Consider the following 20,924-nt stretch of genomic DNA (forward strand, 5'->3'; position numbering starts at 1 on the left):
TACATTTTGAATTGGAAACAAATATTTCCATTGACACATGCCAAATTTCTTCTGAATTTTTATTTATATTATTGATTTGATCAAAATAATATATATATATATATATATATATATTACAGATTTTGATTAAAAATTAACTCATTAGGGGAGAGGGTACAGCCCAATGGTAGAGTGTGTGCCTAGCATGCACAAGGTCCTAGGTTCAATCCCCAGTACCTCCTTTGGAAATAAATAAATAAATAAAAACCTTATCCTCCCCAAAAGAAACAAACAAAAATTAATCATTAAACATAACACTAAATTTGTCTCTTAATGAAATGGATAGGGTCATTTTAAAATTAGTTGTCGTGTATCCATGGATGGATATTACCTGTTGGTAGAAGGAGGTAAGTATCAGGAGCAATCCTAGTCATGTCTTCATTTTTCTAAATATAAGTGCTGGGACATTTTCTTCATATAAATAAATAGATGAAGAAAGAATATTATATCAATATCACTCAAATTTTTGAACTCCTGAATTAAATACCTAAGAATCATGTTAAGATTTATCATAAAAATTGCTTTTAATGATGATTTTGGAAATTACTTGATTAGATCTTCCTTCCCCTTTTTTTGAAGCTGAAGTTTTGAGAATCACCTAGTTTGCAAGGAATCCAGTCGTTAGAGTTAGTCACTCTCATCAGCAATCTAAATATTTCTAATAAATTTTTGTTTGGCTCCCAGAAAGTTCTCACTCTTGGGCAAAATACCATAGTTAGATACCAGAGAGTGAGAAATGATATTTTCATTTTAAATTACAAGAAATTAGGTTGCAAAGAAGAGGAGACTGGTTGAGTCTTTTCAGGAAGGTCAGTTTTAGAAAAGAGTACATAGTCTTTTGATGGATTTTTTTTAAAATTTATGCTCTCATAAAAAGAAGTCTTCAGATACCCCAGTTTGAAGATCACCATTCTAATGCCTTTCCTTGTAAGCCTTTTAAATGATAGCTTATTAAAATATATAAACTTATATTGATTATTATTTTCTTTCCCATTTTTATTTCAGATACCTAACAGTGATACACCTTCACCACCACCTGGTTTATCAAAATCCAATCCAGTCATCCCCATCAGTTCATCCAATCACAGTGCACGGTCTCCTTTTGAAGGGGCAGTAACTGAGTCACAGTCGTTGTTCTCAGACAATTTTCGCCATCCCAACCCTATCCCAAGTGGGCTTCCTCCTTTCCCCAGCTCCCCACAGACATCCAGTGACTGGCCTACAGCACCAGAGCCACAGAGCCTCTTCACATCAGGTACGTAACAGTACTACCATGTATTAGTAATTGTACTCAGACTAAAATGAGACCCTTGCTGGATGTGCTTTTTATCCTTTTTCTCCCCACTCCCCTTTTCATAAAAATGTAAACATTTAGACTGTATGGAATTGGATGATTAGGTAAGTAGTTGTATGACCTAGAACTTAAATATTTTAACAGACAGATTTCTCCAGAAATCAAGAGTTAGATCATTTTTGCCAATATCACATGCTTATTCCTCTACGAAGTTTTAAGGGCTTACTTTTTAAGTCAGATTTGTGTTTGTATAGTTGCATTTAAACTAGCTAGCTAACAAAGAAGTATGATAGTCAATATTAAAAGATGTGTTTTGGCATTTTGAGCCATTTCCATTTTCATTCATTGTAAGTTCTCATTAATGTGAAGGGTGACATAAAATTAAGATAATTACAGAATATAGAAAGATTGAATAGATACTTTTAACATTAAGTTATAGTATATAGAGCACATATTCAAAATATTTATAATTTGTGTTAGATAAATACATATAAAAATGAACTTTACTAATTGAATTCAGCTTAAACTTTATTTCATTTAATATTACTCTTTCATTTAAATGACTTATTCTGGGGTTTGATGATGAATAGTTGAGAGTATAATTTGAATTTCAAGTAATACGTTGTTTTCTTTGATTAGCAAAATCAGTCTATATCATTCAGGTTTTGAAGCTTGTAACTTAATGTAATCATTGCTAGAAGTATATGAGGCCTTTTGTAATTTTGCAATCTTACTGTGCTAAGAAATCATATAGATTTTGCATATATTTGCCTTTATCGTATAGTATGATGTTTCATTAGTGTGAAAGTAAGCTATGTATTTTAAACTCATCACTAATTTTCTTCCCAACAGAAACAATCCCAGTATCGTCCTCTACAGACTGGCAAGCAGCATTTGGCTTTGGTTCTTCTAAACAACCAGAGGATGACTTGGGTTTTGATCCCTTTGATGTCACTCGAAAAGCCTTAGCAGACCTGATTGAAAAGGAACTGTCAGTCCAAGACCAGCCTTCCCTTTCGCCCACATCTCTTCAGAACTCCTCTTCACACACTACAACCGCCAAAGGTCCAGGCTCTGGATTCCTGCATCCTGCTGCACCTACAAATGCCAACTCTGTCAATAGTACCTTTTCAGTCTTGCCACAGAGGTTCCCTCAATTTCAGCAGCACCGAGCGGTTTATAATTCATTCAGTTTTCCAGGCCAGGCAGCCCGCTATCCTTGGATGGCCTTTCCACGCAATAGCATCATGCACTTGAACCACACAGCAAACCCCACCTCAAATAGTAATTTCTTGGACTTGAATCTCCCGCCACAGCACAACACAGGTCTGGGAGGGATCCCTATAGCAGGTAGGTTCATTTATAGCCTTTGGGAATTTGTGAATAACTTATGCCTTCAGGTTGTTGGGTGGGTAGGGAGGGAACTTTTGAATAACAGAAGGTACTTATCATTAGTCTCGGAAATTTCAAAGGGATAAAAAGTCTTTATCATCTAAAAATTTTTTAATTAGATGGATGCCTTGTAATATTGAGCTTTATAAGGATGGTGGAGTATTATAACTAGTTATCGCTTGGAAGCATCTTACTTAATAGAATAGTTACCAAACTTTCATATGGCATACAAATGCAAAAAGAATGAGAAAAAAATGGGCTCTGAAATTTTGGTGCCATAAAATCCAGCACTATGGTCAAACTTCTGAGTATCCTTTCTAAAAGTAAACTGGTTCAAAAAAATTTTTTAAGATGGTAATTAGTGAGAGCATGAGGGATAAAGCCACTCTCTAATTCCTTTTGGCAGTTTGCTTATTTTGACTGATAGGCATGTACACACACACATATCAAGACTGTGCTGTGTATTAATAAAGTACTTCATATTTGAGAACTCTCATTATTAATGTTTCACAAACATATGCATAAGTATACTTTCTGTGAAAAAAAAATTGTTCAAGGAGAGAGATATTCCCTTTTGGTCTATCATGTTTTTATTTCTGGGGAAAATATTAGGTTTCTATTAAGTAATACCATAATACTTCTGGTTTTGTACTGCTACCCTTGAAGGTTTCAGAACTTTTGGCTTTTAAGGACCCATGTGATATTTATTAGGTCAAGTGACTTCTATGTCTAAAGGAATCTTTCTTATTCATAGTTTTTAAAAATTTAATTTGGGCTTTAGATATGACTGATAAAAGAGAGTTTGTTCTCTCTTGATTCTCTAAAGTAGAGTAGAATAGTCCCTCACTCTGTTACATAATCTACAAAGTTTATTTTTATCCCTTGTCATGTTGTCATAGCCTTTATGGTATGGCATGGCACAGCATTATTGTAATAATGTGCTATTACCAGCAAGGCGTTCGTTCTCTTGTTTTTAGCAAGATTGGTAGATAAATTTACAGAGATGCATCACAATTCTTTGGCTCTATTCTCCTTGTGACCAGCAGTATTTCATTTTCAAGACAAGTAGGTGGCTTAAGAGAGTATGGTTTGTGGCTGTTGATACAGTGAAGTTAGCAGTTGACCCAGTGAACTTAATTTACATAAACATGATAGCACCTAATGTAATGGCTTGTGCATTGGTGGGACTCATGATATCTGTTCATTTGATTATGGTAGTTAGCAGGTAATCAAGAGTAACTTTTTTCAGTCCTCTCCTACATGATATTCACTTGTGAACTTGTGAAACACTGAGTGTTCGGTTCCTGGTACTCCTTTTTTCATCCATTCATGACAGCATATTAGAATGTAATTTTGTTTTGTTTTGCTTTGTTGTAATCATTTAGAAATGTGGCATTTTAATTACTAGTAGTGTATCTCATAACATCATTACACTAAAAGTTAAAGTTAAGTTCCCGTAATTGTTCTAAATATTTAACAATAAAATATTAAACCAGTTACCATGAATATTTGGGTATCTATTTGCCCAACAGGAGTTAGGCCATGTGGATAATACAGAAGAAGTATAAAATGTGGATACTATTTTCAGGTACTGTACAGTGTAGTTGAAGAGATAAAATAAGATTATGTGTGAGAGTGGTAGCTGTATGATACTGGAGTTCAAGAGACATCAGTGGAACCTTTAAATTGTTGGGGAGACATCATTGAAGAGATAGGAATTGATCTGGGTTTGGGTTAACAGGAGGGAAAGAAAGACCTTTTTTGTTGATGGAAACTCCTGAATAAAGGCGTAGAGAGAGGTCTTAGTATATCATTACATTAGGAAGCAATAGAACTGCCTTCTATAACAGGAGGTGTATTTTATAGATAGAATGGATGAGAAGATGGGGAGCTCTGACAGTGAGGCAAAACAGTATGGACCTCATATGATAGGAAGGAGGATGCCTTTGTGGAACTCTGGTTCTTAACTGTCTTCATTGTGTTCTTTTATTTGATTTATTACATGGCTATCTTCAATAAATTGTTTCTTCTTCTGATTTCATATTTACCATATTGTCCAGTAGCACAAAAAGAGCAGTTTTAATCCAATTTCAAGCTAGTAGACGTTCTGGAAATGCCACAGGGGTAATGTGTAATCACTGATTTGTAAATGTAGTTGTCCTCATGTTAGTCATTTGAAATCTTTATCTAAAGTTGATACTTACGGGAAAAAGTGTGGCAACTAAATTCTGGTCCTACCTTCTCGGGTTATTCCTTTCTTTCAGCATATATTTAACCGTAGAGCATAAAATACATTTTTTTCCAGAATTTCTAAGAATGAAGTCACCAACTATAGGTTCTGAATCGTATTTTGTGGGAGGTGGGGAGAGTTTGTTATTTCAGATTTTCTGTTTTCAACTATGCATAATAGCTTGATATTTAAGTGGTGACTTATATTAAGCTTCTTATAGATTATTTTTAAGGCTTTCATGACCAGGGAAATTTTAGTTTTAATGTACCCAAATACTTAAAATGGTTATCAAGTGTTATGCAAAATCCTTTCATAGCCTGTAAATATTTCGTAAATATCTCAGGAAGCTGAATGTGCTAAAGCCTTCAAACAGAATAGTTTATAATTATAGACAGATGACTGAGGATTTTCAGTAACAATTAGAAATGACAAACTAAAATTCTGGAAGACTATGTACATTTTAATTAAATTATTTGAAACAATTTAATAGGTGGACAATGTCTGCCTCCCACCCCTAGTTATAACTCAGTTGTGCTTGAGTTTAATGTGTCCTGCAGTGAGCATCATGGTGTCTTACACAGGGTAGCTGTTTGTTAAGTGCTTCATAATGGAGAGTACATACTGTTTCTGTGAGGCCTGCCACTTTAAGATATGCTTAGACAGTACTCAACACTGGAAAGGTGTGTATGTTTATTCTTTAGATACGTAGAGCAGAGTGGGGTTCCTGACCTTTGGTAGCAAATACTCAGAGGTGTCAGTCACCTATGTATCATAACAGATATCATGTCTATATTTATATATTTGCATTTCAGTTTTGTTTTGGTTTGTTTCAGTTAGTTATTAAAAATTGATATATCTGAAACCTATCATGGGAAGGACAGTTGCCAGAGGTTTGACAGAAACGTGGTTTCCATTTACTCTGCCTAATTGAAAACATTTTTGTGTTTAAAATTAGTTATTTCCTTAATTAAATGAAATCTTTTTAGCAGCATTCTCTTGGCTGCATATCTGGTTTGCTAAATTTGGAAGGATTTTTAAAATAAATATTCTTGAGGGAAAACTTTGATCAGTGGGCAGTTACAGTAAATCCATTCAGATCTTTTTTTATTATTGGAACTATATGCTTTTGTTTTCAAAAGTGACTTCTTGTCCTAAAAAGTGACTACCTTGTTCAACTTCTTCATTTTAGGAATGGCAAAGCTATGTTCCGGAAAGGTCAAATAATTTGTTAAAAGTCATACATTCAATTAGTAGTAGAGTTAGGATAAAAACTCAGATTTCAGATTCAGTAACTGAAATGTTTTTTCACTACAGCATTGATATTCTCCTTCATAAATGAAGATTACTGGTATTTACTTTAACTTGGCTTTCTTCCCGTAATAATTGATTTTTGCTCTCACACACTTGGAGGTCCCTTTTTGTCAACAGTACCTATTTGTGAGACAATTTGGCCCAGCTCAGGGATATGGCCTATAGTTAAAAAATAGAATGAAGTTTTTTGACTTGACGAAAATTAATTTCTTGCTTAGTTCTTATGAGTACCATGTTCTCACCAAGAACTCTAGTCTATAATTTCCTTTACACAGCCTCTTTGGTATGTACTTGGGATTTATAGAATCTTTGCCAGTTTACTGAAAAACTATGAAATAACCAGTGCTAAAGACTGGAAGTCTTTTTCTTCATGTTATCAGTTAAACTATCTTTCCAAATGTAATGTTGCCGATTTGTTTTTCAAAGAATGTTTTATCCATAATGCTAAAAATTATTTGGAAAACAAATGATAGTAATTCTAAGCGTATAAGCATTGTTGTTTCAAGATAGTTAGAAAAATATTTGAAACTGGATGTTTTTGTTCATTCGGATTTTACTTCTGAGAGGACACTTTTTAAAAAGTTCTTTGTTTCTGAGTTAGCTGTTTTAACAGTGACTTGACTGAATTTTGAATCATGTGTGAAACGAGTCACTTGTAGTCAAATAATTATTGTAAGTGGGAGAACTGACCTTATTTCATGTATAGTTCTCTGACCTAGAAGTAGTCATCTCACTTTCAGTCAATTGGATCATTGTATTGTTAGCATTTTACTGTTTTCTAATAACTTCAAAAGTGCATATTAAATTTTCAGATGCTATATGATAATTTGCTAAATTAATATTTATATATTTTTATGTTGTCTAAACAAAATAATTTCTGCTTTTAAAATACGGATTTGTCATTTTTTTCCCTTTTAAAAAATCACATTTTCACTCCTGTGAATTTAGTTTTAATTTTTTTCACAAAATACCACTTATTATTAGGAGTGTCTGAATATATTAAGGGGTCCAATTGGCTTGGAAAAGAATGGCTTTCCTGGTCTCTCTTTTTTTTTTTCTTTTTGTATATTTATAATTCTAAATCTATTGTATTTGTTCTCAAATCTGACATAGTATTAAATTTACGGGTGTGTTTGGAGTGTAACTACTTTCTAGGTACTTGATAAGTTTATATTTTAAAATTCATGTCTTATTTCACACCCGCATTTCAACCATTAAGCATGTATTTTATATATGTATCATATTCCAAATATTGAAATCATTTTTAAAGGGACTGTTAACAAATCTAGTCACCCATAACTAGACCATGACTGACTTTTCCACAGGGGAAGAAGAGGTGAAGGTTTCGACCATGCCACTGTCAGCCTCTTCCCATTCATTACAACAAGGACAGCAGCCTACAAGTCTCCACACTACTGTGGCCTGACAACAGAACTGAGAGGAGAGGATTAGACTCTGGGGTGCTTGCATGGGCAACTGGATTTTTGCATGATTCCTTTCTGATTTTGCATTTAATGTATACACCCAAAAGAGCCAGTAGAAACGTTCCTCATGCCTACAACTAGTGTGTTACCTCATAGTTGCTAAAGTATTTCTTCATTAGGCCTTTAACACAATTTATTAGCATAATAATTTTGGCATTGTTTCTCATGAGTGATACTATTTTTTAACTCACACAAATAAACTTGTAGTACTAATTAAGATCCCAGATGAGATTAGCTAGAATTGTTTCTTTTTTTTTTTTGGCTCTATTATTGAAAATATACAAAGACAATAGTAGTTCCTTGTTTTCTGATTTGTGAAAAAAATGGTAATATCCTAATATATTCATTAATAATTTGGAAATTAAGAAGATAATGTCTGTTGCATTCTTTGAATACTTGAGAAGAAAGAATACATACAAAACAAAATAATCGGTGGTGTCGTTTAATGCTCAGAAGGATGTCAGCAACTGTTTGTAGCTGTATGGATTTATAGCCTCTATTATTACATGCTTGGAAACTGTTTTTGTTCTCTCATTTGCACTTTCTTTTTGAATGGTTGTTAATTATATAGAGATGCTTAAAAATAATTATTATAAACTAAATGCAATATAATCTCTTTTTAATGCACTGCCTAGTATACCAGGAAATGCCTCAGAAATAGAATTTCAATTGCAGTTGATTTATCAGAAACTTGAATATGGAGTAAATGTTGTGCATGAGAAGCAACCATAGTAGTGTAACATTTTTATTGAAAAAATGGTAGTTCTGTGGGATATTTGTTTGGAAATTTCATTGCTTAATAATTGAAATGCAATAGAACTATATTGTAAGTACCTGAACAGAATGAAACTAAGGTGAAAGAGAAGAGATTGGGGATCCTCTAAAATTAGGCCACATAAGTTGTCATAGGTAATTTTAGTTAATCACAGGGAATAGTGGAGTACTTTATTAGGATATAATGTGAAGTGATGTTTTGGGATAATAGACAGTTTCTTGAAATAGTTTTAAAGCTGATAATGAAAGAAAATAAACTGAATTCAGTTCTGAGCATTAGACAAAAGCTGATTCTGAAAACATGACCATGTTCTGCCTAAATTAAGGATCTGGGACGAAAGGGAAAAGTCCAATCTCTTCTTGAGATTCTCAAAAAACAATTGTGATAAAGGTATGCGTTAGTTTGTTTAAAAATATTAGAAGAGTAGCATGAATACCAAAAAAAGAAGCTTAGAGATTTAAAATAATAATAATAATAAACACCTTTTTAGGAGATGATAATTAATAATTTTGTGTTGGAGTTGCAGTTTTCAAAGTTACTTCTCTCTATAAAGTCTGATTACTTTCTGTTAGATATAATATACAACTTAAATGATGTTGTCATGGGACAGAGTGGGTAAACTAAAATCTGTTCTTAGATATCCCTCAATTTGTTTAACCGAAGGTGTAGAAACAGCTAATTATCTAACCATCTAAATTATTTTCATAAAATTCTGCATTAATGACAATCTCTATTTAGAAGTGACTTTAGGACAGCATTATAAGAAATTTAGAAAATAGAAATAAAATATTGTAGATTTGTTAAACAGAAGCCTTTTAGTATGGGTTCTTTTTAGTATGGGTTGATTATGGTTTCACTTTTGCTGTTTAAGAGGCCAAGACATCCACTTAATGTCTCCTGTGGTGCTGAGGCTCCTGGGCTTTGTGGACAAACTCGGGCTCCCTGGAATAAGGATTACTAGTGCATAGTTTTCTCCAGCCTTCAATGCAAGCCTTTCATCGCTCATGTCTTCTTACAAAGACTGAAGAGGTGGTTAGCTCTCATTTATTTACTTCTCTGTTTCGAGAAATAATATCTATTAAACAAAGCTGCTTTCCTGTGGTAGCTTTCTCTCTCCTTTCTCATTCCTGGCCATTGCCACAAAACTGTCAGGTAGTTTGCCAGACTTGCTAGATCCCAAAACTGTCTCCTTGCCTGCTCCATATACATCCACCTCACCCATCCCCTGCCAAACACACACACACACATACACACACACATACATCAGGAAAGTACTTTCTTGGGCAATTAGATTTCAACTTAGATATTTTCACACAGAATAGCTAAAGATTATCATTTAACTAATTCTGAGATCCTGTAAGCCTAGAAAAATAACTTTCACTATGTTGCTTACTTAATATTTCATATATTATGGTTTTAAAAAGTGAAGCCTTAAAATAAGTCATAATTATACTACAGAAGAAATTGCGCAACACATAAAAGAAAGTACCACTTCATATTGCAAGTACATTGATGAAACCAAATGATGGTAAAGAATGAGAAATTCTCAAACCTTCAAATTAGTTTTTGATAAATTCCTGCATGATTGATTGCTCATCGCTCATGTGCAAGGGAAACTTTATATATACTTTTATATCCTTAACCTTTAAAGAGTAACTAGTCTTTTCCTTAAATCAGGAATTTTTAACCTGGAGTACAGAACTCTTTGGAAGTACTTGCAAAGTTACGAGTTCTGTGTATATACATCTGTCCATTTTTTTCCTGGGAAGAAAATTCATAATTACTAGATTTGTAAAGGGTTTGGTGACACCGCCCCCCAAGGGGAAAAAAAATTAAGAACTGCTGCTTTGAAATGTTTTTAGTGCCACTGTAGAAAATAGGGACCTGGACTGAATGATTTTAATCATATGATGACTGTCAAATGCCTCTTTTTAATTTTTTTAAAGATTTCATTGGAAAATATTTTCTGATTAATAATACTTTCCTTTTCATTCGACTTTTGCATTTTGTTTTTACAGGTGGTGCTTTGGTATACTATCCCCTTATTTCAGCAGAACGTTAATTAAATATTTGAGTGTCTGTTCTGTGTAGTGACCTGAGCTAGGTCTTGAGGCATGCAGGGTTGAATAAAGTACAGATCCTAGCATCAAGGATAAGTCTAGTGACCATTTTATTTCGATTATTTCTATAGGGTCAGCTCTTGATACATTTTAACCACATGGACAGCCATAGTAGTCCAGACTCATTTCATAGTCATTGCTCTGACAGTGGCAACAAAGGGTACTAAATACCGATACTTGAGATTTTAAAATAAATGATAATTTGGAAAGACTGGAAAAAATCTTAACAGGAAAGACATACATTCATTATTCTGATTTAAGTATTTCCCAGTCATGTGTATGCTCATGTCTCTTACTCTTGTGTTATGGGAATTAAGTAGATCTTTCTATATATATGTTCTTTCAAAGAAAACAACTTTAATACGTTGTGTTTGCACATTTTTACTGTTGCGGCTCCTATTTGTACAGTATTCCAAGCACCTTCAAGACTGCCAGAGCTCTCTTCTTCTGTGATACAGGTCCATAGGGAGCTACTCCCACAGAGCCATTGCCTCAGAAAGCCAAGAGAAAGGAACGAATTGCAGGTGCATTGAAATCTTACAAAATGAAGACCACCATGTTATTTATGCATACACAAAAAGCTGTTCTATGTTGAGCTGTAAGGTTTGGGATTTTTTTGTTTATTTGATCATGTACCTTTCCCAAATCTGCTTAATTGGCTTTAAGAGATACGTGTCATACAATTGAAAACACAATAACTGAAAAAAATGTTTTTTTATAAAGAGGTGATAACCCAAAACAATGATATATGTGTCTTTTTCTCCAATATGTAACCAAGCCAATTATCTGATTTCAGGCTAGTTCTTCTGCTAATAGTGCTGTGTCTCCATCCTCTCAGACTTTTGAACTGAATGAGTACCTATCTTCTTGCCTCCTTGTGCTGAATAAATGGTAGTAATATATGCAGGCATTCACAGATGAAATGTTTAGTGAATAATCAGACACTTAACTGATACAAAAGTAAAAAAGGGAGTTAAAGAAGTTATTGTGAGCAGGTTCAGGGAAATGCTTCATAAAAAGTGTGGGGCTTTTTGCTTTTGATAAATGGCTTGAAATTAAATAATGAAGTGGAAGATACAGTAAAGGGAACAGATTGAACAAAGAACCAGAGGCACAGATTAGCGTGGTCTGCTAGGAGTCAGGAGGGAGGGATAGTAAGGAGATGGACTTGTCTGAGGTAATACAGGTCATATATGGGATAAGTGTCCAAGAGTCTTAAAAACTAGGAAGAATGAAAACCAGGAAGGAGAGTTTAGTCCTAATGCAGATGTGGTCAGTGGTAGAGAACTGTATGTTCTTTGATAAAGACATAGCTTAATTGTAGCCTTTTAAGGAGATTAATTTGGTAATGTGTTTGCTTGAAATTAGGACCAGTTAGAAAGCAGTTCCAGTATGTCATTGCTAGTCAGTGCAAATAAGATGGCCTGGACTAGAATAGTAATAGTAGGAATGGAGAAGAAATTATGAATTAGAAGTCAGAAAGCATAAGATCTAGGAAAAGGCCTTTAGGTTTGGCCAGGTCTCTGGTGATCTTTAAAAATATTATGTTTCATAAAAAGATACAGATGGAAGCCAGATTTCTAGGATTCATGAGGAAATGTCAAGGATGTGGATGCAGCAATCATTGACTAAAGACATTTGGCAACAAAGGGGAAGAGAAAAACAAGATGCTAACTAGAGGGGTAGTAGATCATAGAAGACATTGCTTTAAGGTAAGGGAGCTAGCTAAATACTTAAAAGCAGAACATACAGAGCCAGTTGAGAGCAAGACGTAGGTAGTGTGGAAGAGAAGATAGACTAACCAGTAGAATAAAAGGTTTCTGTAGGGACTGGGAGGAGATAGTCTCCTGAGATGAGTTTAGGTTATGAGTTTAACTTAAGAGCTGGGATATATCTTCCTCTGTTGTTTGTAAGAACAATGAAAAAATCAAGGAGAGAGAATGTGAGATCAGAGGAAATGAGAACAAATGAAGGTGCTCATACCAGTAATTATTGGATGCATATGTATGAGAAAATGGGGGTGAAAGAGTGGAATTGGAAGTCAGAAAAAAAAAAGAGAAAGAAATTAAATAAATCTGTGAGAATAAGCCTAGAATTGCACTGAAAAGAAATTTAAGAATTGCTGAGTCAAGATAAGGATCAAATTTTAAAATCTGAGAGTCCAGACGTATATGGTTTGGTATGTTCCAGTGATTCAGTACAATGTATGAGGAGTGGACAAAGCAAATATGAGAGTTTGGTTAGAATTTGAAGAAGAAAAAGACACAAAGATATTCAAGATGACAAAACTGGAATACCTAATCTTGTGATCAAGAAGAGTCCACAAAGGCAGGAGATAAACAGTGATGTGAGTGTGTTGAGGGAGCTCAGTGATTTTAGATTTTGATGAGGGCAGAGAGCAGGTATAGTATTGTTAAGGGAATGACAGGTTAGGAGACTGTGGTCAGTATGATGACCACTCATTGCGAAATGTTGAGTGGGAACCAGAGAAAGGATGGTAGATGGATGTCTAACATGAGGGCTGGAGGGTTTGGAGAGAAGGCTGGCTTTCATAACCCCTGTGGCCTCTTCTGTACCTGCTTTCCCTCCCGTTCTTTTTTGAGAGTAGAAAGTCAGACTGTATGAGATAGAATTGTAGAAAGCATGTTACTGCCTGGGGAATCCTGGGTCAGGTTTCCTATAAGTTGAAGATGATCCACAGGAAAACTTCCCACAGTGGAGTATAAATATTACATCCTCAAAGCATGGTAGGAGGATGTGAAAGCAGAGTGCAAGGGAAGGCCTGGGAAGAGTCAGGGATGAGATGGGAGTGGTGTAGGTATGACCAGTGCTTAAGATATAAAAGGTTTCAACAGAGGAAGTAGGTATGGCATATATATAAGTGGTAGTTGAGGAGCCCATATTGCAGGTGTGAACTAGTTTCTCCCAAGCTTATGTGCAAACTGAAAAGAATCAGCTTTCCACCTACATGGGGAAAGTATCTCAGTTGGACTGGGCCATTCTACTTTATCTGTATAACAAATTAGAATTAAAAGCAGTAGACTGATGAAGAACAGAGAGAACTTAAGAATTTTATTATAACAGATTATAAAAATATTTTGATGATTTCCCCCAGAAGAGAATGTGCTGTGTAAATAGATACAGACGTACAAGTTTTTGAACTCAAGAATGGAGATATAAGTATGAAACGTTTTTTTCTCCTTATTCAGTTAATAGCAAAACATGCCTGGTTTGGAAGCACCCTGAATTTCCTGGACTAAATTAAAATCCTGACCAAATTTCTACTAAAATATTTTTAAACTCACTGAACTTGTTCTGTATGTATCAGCTGAGATACCAACTATGACATTTAAAAATGATAATGCTTCAAATAAAGTCATTGCTTAAGAATGCTATGTTTGTGGAATCTTGGTGATGGATGGAGAAGCCACTGCTCCTACTGCCCTTACTGCCCTGAGATTTGCTGCCATGAGTATTAGTTTTAGCAGCCTTAGACTACTGCACATACCAGCCCACAGCTTCTTTAACCAGGAGCTTTTTCTGAAAATATCACTCTTGAGAATTCAAGATTCGTTAAGGTGAATCTGCTCTTTTCTGGTGTTTTGGAGAGTCTACCCTGGGTCTGAATGATATTAAAATATAGTTTACGCTTTTTAGGTACCTAGAACTGAAGGCAAGCTTCATATAAGCTGTGAGGATTGGTCTGAAGTACCTAGAAGTTCCATAAACCAGTTAGAAATTGCTGTACTTGAGAACCAATCCATTTTCTCTAGGTTCCTTCACACCATATTTCATAAGGCAGCTATTGACTTCACCTTGTTTTTAGCCCACTGCACATGTTACAGTTACTTTAAAGGTTCCTGGAAGCTCCAGCCTGACCCTGTGACATGTCTTGCTCAGAACAGTTTGGTTGTTCCAGCTCCTTGGTACGGAGACCCACTATTCTGCCCTGTTACAAAGCAACACCCCAAAGCTGTTTTCCTCCTCCATACAATTTATAAAGCCTTTACAGCACCCCATACCTTTTTTTCAATAGAGGTGAAATTCACAATAATATAAAATTAACTGCTTTCAATTCAGTGGCCCAGTAGTACTGTTCTTTAATTATTTTAATGTTAAAATAGAATAAATAACCCACTCTGGCTCTGAGAATTTTGGCCAGTCCTTGTTGGGGTTATGTGGTGATAACCGCATATAGACTCAGGTAAAAATGTTTAAGGCAACTGAATAGTTCTGAAATTGTGATAATAGTCTTTCTATCTTCATGACATTTGATTAGCACATTATATAAGAAAAGGTTTACTTAGCAAAAGTAAACAATAAGCCTAGCTCTGTGTCTGGGGGTGAGGTTGAATGTGTGTGTGTGTGTGTGTGTATGCGTGTTGGTTTCTATTCAGTAATTTTTATTTAAATTCTCCACTTAGTGACTCTAGCAGAGAAAAATGTCTCAGGCCATCTCTCTGTGACCCTTCTTGTATTTATTCCTTCTGTGTTCTGATTAATGCATATGTTCAGTGTTATATTTATATTCAGTATTTCTCTAAAGGTGTTTTGTTTTTTAAGAAATTAAGACCCTTTTTAAATGTAGCAAGGTTACAATACAGGTGCCCACTTCACCCCTAGTCATACTTTATCTGAACAAATATTTTCATAGCTTTTTCTCATCATTTTTTACTCCCATTACTAAGGAAATCCATCCCATGTCATACTCTTTGGGAAGACCTAAGGAAAGGATAATAAGAAAAAGACTTGTATTAGAATCACAAAAATTCAGACCAATAAAACATATAGTCTTTAACAATCCTCCTTTCAATGAGCAAATAATAATGATGATATTAATAAACAAGGCTCCGAAGGATTGTGGTTTGCCCATAATTATGTTCTAACAACAATTTAATATTTTATTAGTCCTCACCATCTGAATTTGCTTTCATACGTGTAAGTCAAGGAGAAAAAAAGCTTCAAAATTCAGAGTATATCTTTTCTTTAAACTTTGCTGTGTCTTAACAGTTTATTATAGTAGTTCTCACAAGTCAGGGCTTTCAACTGTGAATATCAGTGCAAATAATGAAGACTTTCAAAGTGTCTTTCGGCTGGCAACTGTTACCACAGATCTTGTAAGTTGTTAAAACAGCCTCGTGCTAAATGTGACCCAGTGATCTTGGAGTGACTAGTCGGGGGGAACTGTAACCTTGCAGGTACTCTTAATGTAGACGTAAAATAATTACAAATGTCAGAACTAAAGAATAAAACAGGATTTTTCTGCAGTGCCAAAGAGCATTTAAGGATCAATATGTACCACTAGACTGGTGACATCTCTAATATTACGGAGTGAAAAAAAAAATTCTTACAGTAATGGCACCAAGATGTACTACACCCACGCTAAAGGGGTGATCTCAGGTTCATCTTTTAAGATCTACTGTATGCTGCACCATGTAAAATGATAGCATATCTGCTGATTTTTCTTTCAATCAAGGAGGTTGTTGTTTTCAGCATAATGAAAAAGAGGGAAAGCTCCACAAGGATTTAAAGATGATAATACCATCATCATCTCCAAGAAGAAATGCAGGAATGCTGACTGCAATCAACTTTTGTAGCCTAGTGCTGTTTCCTAATATGGTGAGATCCCATCCCAAGGACTATCCAAGCATTTATACATCTCTGTTATCAGTCTTGTGTACTGAAATTACGTGTCTACAAAGCAGAACGTAGTGATCTGGAACATTACTGGGATGTTTTTAAACATTGTCATTTTGTATGTTGGCATTTGCAAGAAGATTGATACCCTGAAGCTGTTCATTTTCTCCTTTATTACATCTATAAATTGAGTATTCAGCTAAAGGTAAAGGAGGCCCTGGGTTATGACTTCATTAACAAAGTAGGAGGGTTTCTGCTGGCCTTAAGCTGAGTTTTGGGCTACATACCATTGTTCCAGTTATGTTTTTCTCTATTAAAAATACAAGTTTTTATTAAAATTTATGACTGTGGATTACTGATATGCCCCGTCCCCTCATCCCTCACTTAGTGTATGATTTGCCACCAGGTATCGGGGGGGGGGGGTTGTTCGTTTTTGTTTTTATACCTGAACTGCTAACATTCACGAATAGAATCTCAGATACGAATGACATTTCTTGAGTCTTAGTGTAGTTAGTGCTGCAAGACCACACCCGTATTTTAATGGTAGGTGACTGGAATGGAGCCTGTTACTAAAATAAGCAAAGATCTTACATAATCTCCCAAGTAAATGCATACAGCTCTGCAACCTTTGTGTTATAGTTTCAGGTGTTAATTCTTGACCACCATGAGTCGTACTCAGATAGCTTGTGCTCACCTCTTTCCAGTTTCTGTTTATTTGGATAAAGAAGAAATCTTTTCTTTCTCTGTGTAACTTACCACAGTTAGAGGGGAAGGTCTTGAGTAGATCTTAATGTGCGCTCCCTGTATAATTCCCCTGCAGGATCCCTGACAGGCCTGCCTTTTTTCCCTTTTCAAAGGAGAAAGCACGCTCTCTATCGGGCTGCTGAGTGTTTACTCAGAGTCTCTGATGAGCTATCTTCCAGTTACCTTCTCAGTACTAGTCTTAGTTCCAACTAGCTTTTGCTTTTAAGGAATCATATTATTTTTTTCTTCTCTTTTAAATCAAAACAGCACACTTAAGCAGAAAGCACAAACTGCGTTTGGAGTAGATTGAGTAACAAATGTCAAATTGATAGACTTTTGACATTGTAAGATTGGTGTTATCACTTTCCCCAACTTCTAAGTTATTCTTGCTCTTTAAAAATCACTAAATAGTCTAGACAATATTACTCAAATTCAGTGTTTCACAAATATGTGTGATTTTTAATAGAACTAATTTTTTCCACAAAATTGTTAGTTCTAATTCAATATAAAGCTCCAGCACATGGTGAAATAGGAATTGTAGTTTCTGATTTATATTTGAGACTGTTTTCATCTGATCCTCCTTCCTGCTTTCCTTCCTACCTTCCTTTCTTCACAGTAAGACTCAACAGTGATTGAGAATTGTTTCTGTCAAGACCATCTCTGTCAGTCTTTTCCAAATTGAACTATAATAAATCAGCTAAGGATGAACACTCAAATATCTATTTTAAATGATTTTAAACTAAGGCCCCTTGGTGAACTGATGATGAGCATATAGATCTTTGAATTCATCAGGGTCTTTTGCAGTGCTCTTCCCTTAAGAGTATCATCTTTTGTAAATCTGGAAAGGGTGCCTTCTTACTAGGACTAATTCTTTTTAAATTGAGGCATCATTTGAAAATTGGAAGCAAAAAAATTTTATTTTCCCCAGTGTGTGAATAGATAGTAAGAAGGAAGAAAAATCAAAATAGTCTTAATTTTTAAACATACTTTTCACATAGCTAAAATAATTGTTTCAAATTTACATTCTTGTTTGGAAAATCAAGTGTTTATTTATAAAACAACCTCAAAACAAACTTTAACGAATATCTCTGGTTTGTGTAAATAGTATAGTGAGAAAGAACTCTTAAAGGTATATGCTTGGTCTGTTGGGTTGGAAATGTTTATCACCATGATTGAACCCATAGGTATTTCATTTAGATTTAGTAATAAAAACTGGCTTTGGTATTTTTAGTAACTTTTAGAAAATTTAGAAATCTTTTAATTTGGAAAATTATGAATATCAAAAATCTTAAGAATTTCAATAGACATAACCATACGGTATTCGCTATATAAGCAGCAAAATATATAGGTCTGCAGGCAAGCTTGAAGAAGAGCTTATAAAAATGTTTATTGGCACTAAACAATCAAAAGCTGTCACTGCTTTGTTCAGAGTAGCCAGACTCCGGTGATCCATTGAACAAGCAGAACAGTGTGACTTTAAGGAAGCTGCTGCAGAAGGTTATAGCAGAGAAAATGATACAGAGTAGATACTGAATAAATGTTGAATGAAAACTAATAGTTAAGCGGGTGATGTTAGTGTCTATTTGTGGAGGTCTGCAAAGCCTGGATCTACTTTGTTAAATCTGGATTTTTGAAAATATGAATCAGATTCATTTGCACATGAATTACCTTACCTCTTGGTTGAACTGTGGCATTCAGTTCAGTGTTAAGATTCCCCTCACCACTCCTTGATTACTCGTCTTCTATCTTCTTTACCTCTGAACTCTGGAAACTCAGCTCTTGACTGTTCCTTAGTTTCCCAAGGCCACCCTGCTCCCTCCCTCCACACACAAACTTTAAAACATTTCGCCTAACCAACACTTTTTTTACTTCCGATTTCTGATTTGTGATACTCACAAATGTATGTATCATTTGTACATCTTACCCTAAAACAGAGCTACACACACACATAAGTATTTGTACATCTTCCCCCAAACAGAGGGATATATATATATATATATATATATATATATATATATATACACAATTCAGAAAGTCTCTATAAATAAATACCTTATTTCCCAGAAGTCTGTGTGGATAATGAAGAGCTGTTTTGGGAGCTTAATACTTTCCTAAGTGGGGAGCTCTCTTTAGGGAGCTTATAATTGTTAGAGGATTTTTTTCTCTTCGTTAAACCAAAATCTTTTTTCCCATTTATGCTTATTGTCAAATATGTGAAGGCAGTTCTCACTTGTCTAGTAACTTCTAGATATACATGCCACATCCTTAGTTTCTTTTAACCTTTTCATACTTATCATGGTCTCTAGTTCTCTCTGCAGTCCAGGTCTCTTCTACGCATGTTTTGACATGCCAGTGACTGCCTTTCTTAAAATATGAAGCTCACATGTTAATAATCCAGATATGATTAGATGATCTACTTTTTCATTAAAACTATTCTTATTACTAATATTGTACATTCCTTTACAGTTTACAGAGTTTTTTTAATAAAAATATTCTGTGGGGTAGATATCATCCCTATTTTATAAATGAGAAAACTGAGGTTCAGAGTGGTTATCATTTGTGATTTGCTCATTGTCATACAATTGCTAATTTAGACATTTCACATCTTTTTACATGATTTTAATGTTAGCTTTTTAGAAGTTCCATTACCCAGTTCTATATCAAATATTACAAGTGAAACCACTAAACCTTTTTTCATACACTGACTGGTTAGTTAGATCTCTTCCATTCTACAGTTTCCTAATGCATTTCTTAAAATCTGAATGTATACCTATTAAGTTTTATGTGTTTGGATTTGATGTAGTTAGTGTACCCTGTTTGTGTATCACCATCGTAGAAGTTTATTGTATGAAAGAACTATGTGATTATAAAGTCATAGATAAGTGTTATTAGTATCATTATTAATAACATTTGTATAAAGAATTTAAGAATTTTAATTTAACAATAGTTCTAGTTTTAATTATTGATTCCGTCATCTCTAGAATTGTCTGTTTGCATATTTAAATAAACTTTATGGGTTTTGTTAAGTATAATAAAAAGCACGGAGTCACAGATGAGCCAAGCACTATCTCAGGAACTTTTAGGCTAACATACAGTATCTTACGTTCTGTGAAAATTCATCTAAACTCTGCTGTAATCCATGCTATACTTTACTGACTTATACCAAATGATTACCATTAGAAAACTTCGCAGAAACTGCTGAGTTCAAAATATTATGCTTAGGACATCCTAGAAAGCCTGTCCAAAAAATAAATTACTTTGTTGTGATTGATTCTTTATGGAAGTGCATTTTGGCTCTCATTGATCACTGTGTACCATTTGTTGTATGGGGTTGATGTGTCAGTGGGATGGGAATGGAGTTTAGCTGCAAAGTCTTTGATGGGCAGGCAACAGAAGAGGAAAGGAAATGGACCATGTGGTTTAGAAGGAGGACATTTCCAGTGGAGAACAACTGTCAGTAGAAGCTGCCTCCATGACTGCTTGTTCCATCTCAGAGTTCAAGTTTAATTTCCTGTGTATTTCATTTGGAAGGGAGCTGAGGGTTTAGCCCAGATGCTATGTGTTGTTTCTCAGGCAAAACACCCCAAATGCAAGCAGTAGAGCAGTGCTTGCTGAACCCATCGTATTCATTTCTGAAGGAAGCATCCAGCTTCTAATCTATTTCTGAATTTTCACAGGAACTCACCTTATTATAAGCACGTAGCTTCTAGAGTCTGCCTTTTCTTCCTTTTCCAGCACTTCTCTTAGCAAGGTTCTGCAATCACATCTGTGAGGATTAATACCCTGTGTTAGAATCCATTTGGCACCTAGAGATTTTAAACTCATTTAAATTGAGTACATGTTCTTTTACTGTCTTTACATCTCTTCTGACTTAACAGTTTTCTTCTCCACGTTGCTT

At 34.8% G+C, this 20,924-nt stretch overlaps 1 protein-coding gene across 8 annotated transcripts in view; it reads left to right on the forward strand.

Moving 5' to 3' along the window:
- Positions 1-20,924, forward strand: part of CNOT4 (CCR4-NOT transcription complex subunit 4) — a 123,062-nt gene that overhangs the window by 92,545 nt on the left and 9,593 nt on the right. For 5 of the 8 annotated variants that reach the window (XM_072964390.1, XM_006213105.3, XM_006213107.3 and 2 more), the window contains exons 9-10: positions 1,045-1,294; positions 2,186-2,683. In XM_072964390.1, the coding sequence (XP_072820491.1) occupies positions 1,045-1,294; positions 2,186-2,683 (748 nt within the window). Of the gene's footprint in view, positions 1-1,044; positions 1,295-2,185; positions 2,684-7,591; positions 8,477-9,396; positions 10,676-20,924 lie in introns of those variants that run through there. The other 3 variants (XM_006213109.3, XM_006213110.3, XM_072964389.1) reach the window with 2 other exon arrangements.

Source organism: Vicugna pacos, chromosome 7 (genome assembly GCF_048564905.1).
Source record: "Vicugna pacos chromosome 7, VicPac4, whole genome shotgun sequence".
In the NCBI taxonomy this organism is placed as follows: domain Eukaryota; kingdom Metazoa; phylum Chordata; class Mammalia; order Artiodactyla; family Camelidae; genus Vicugna; species Vicugna pacos.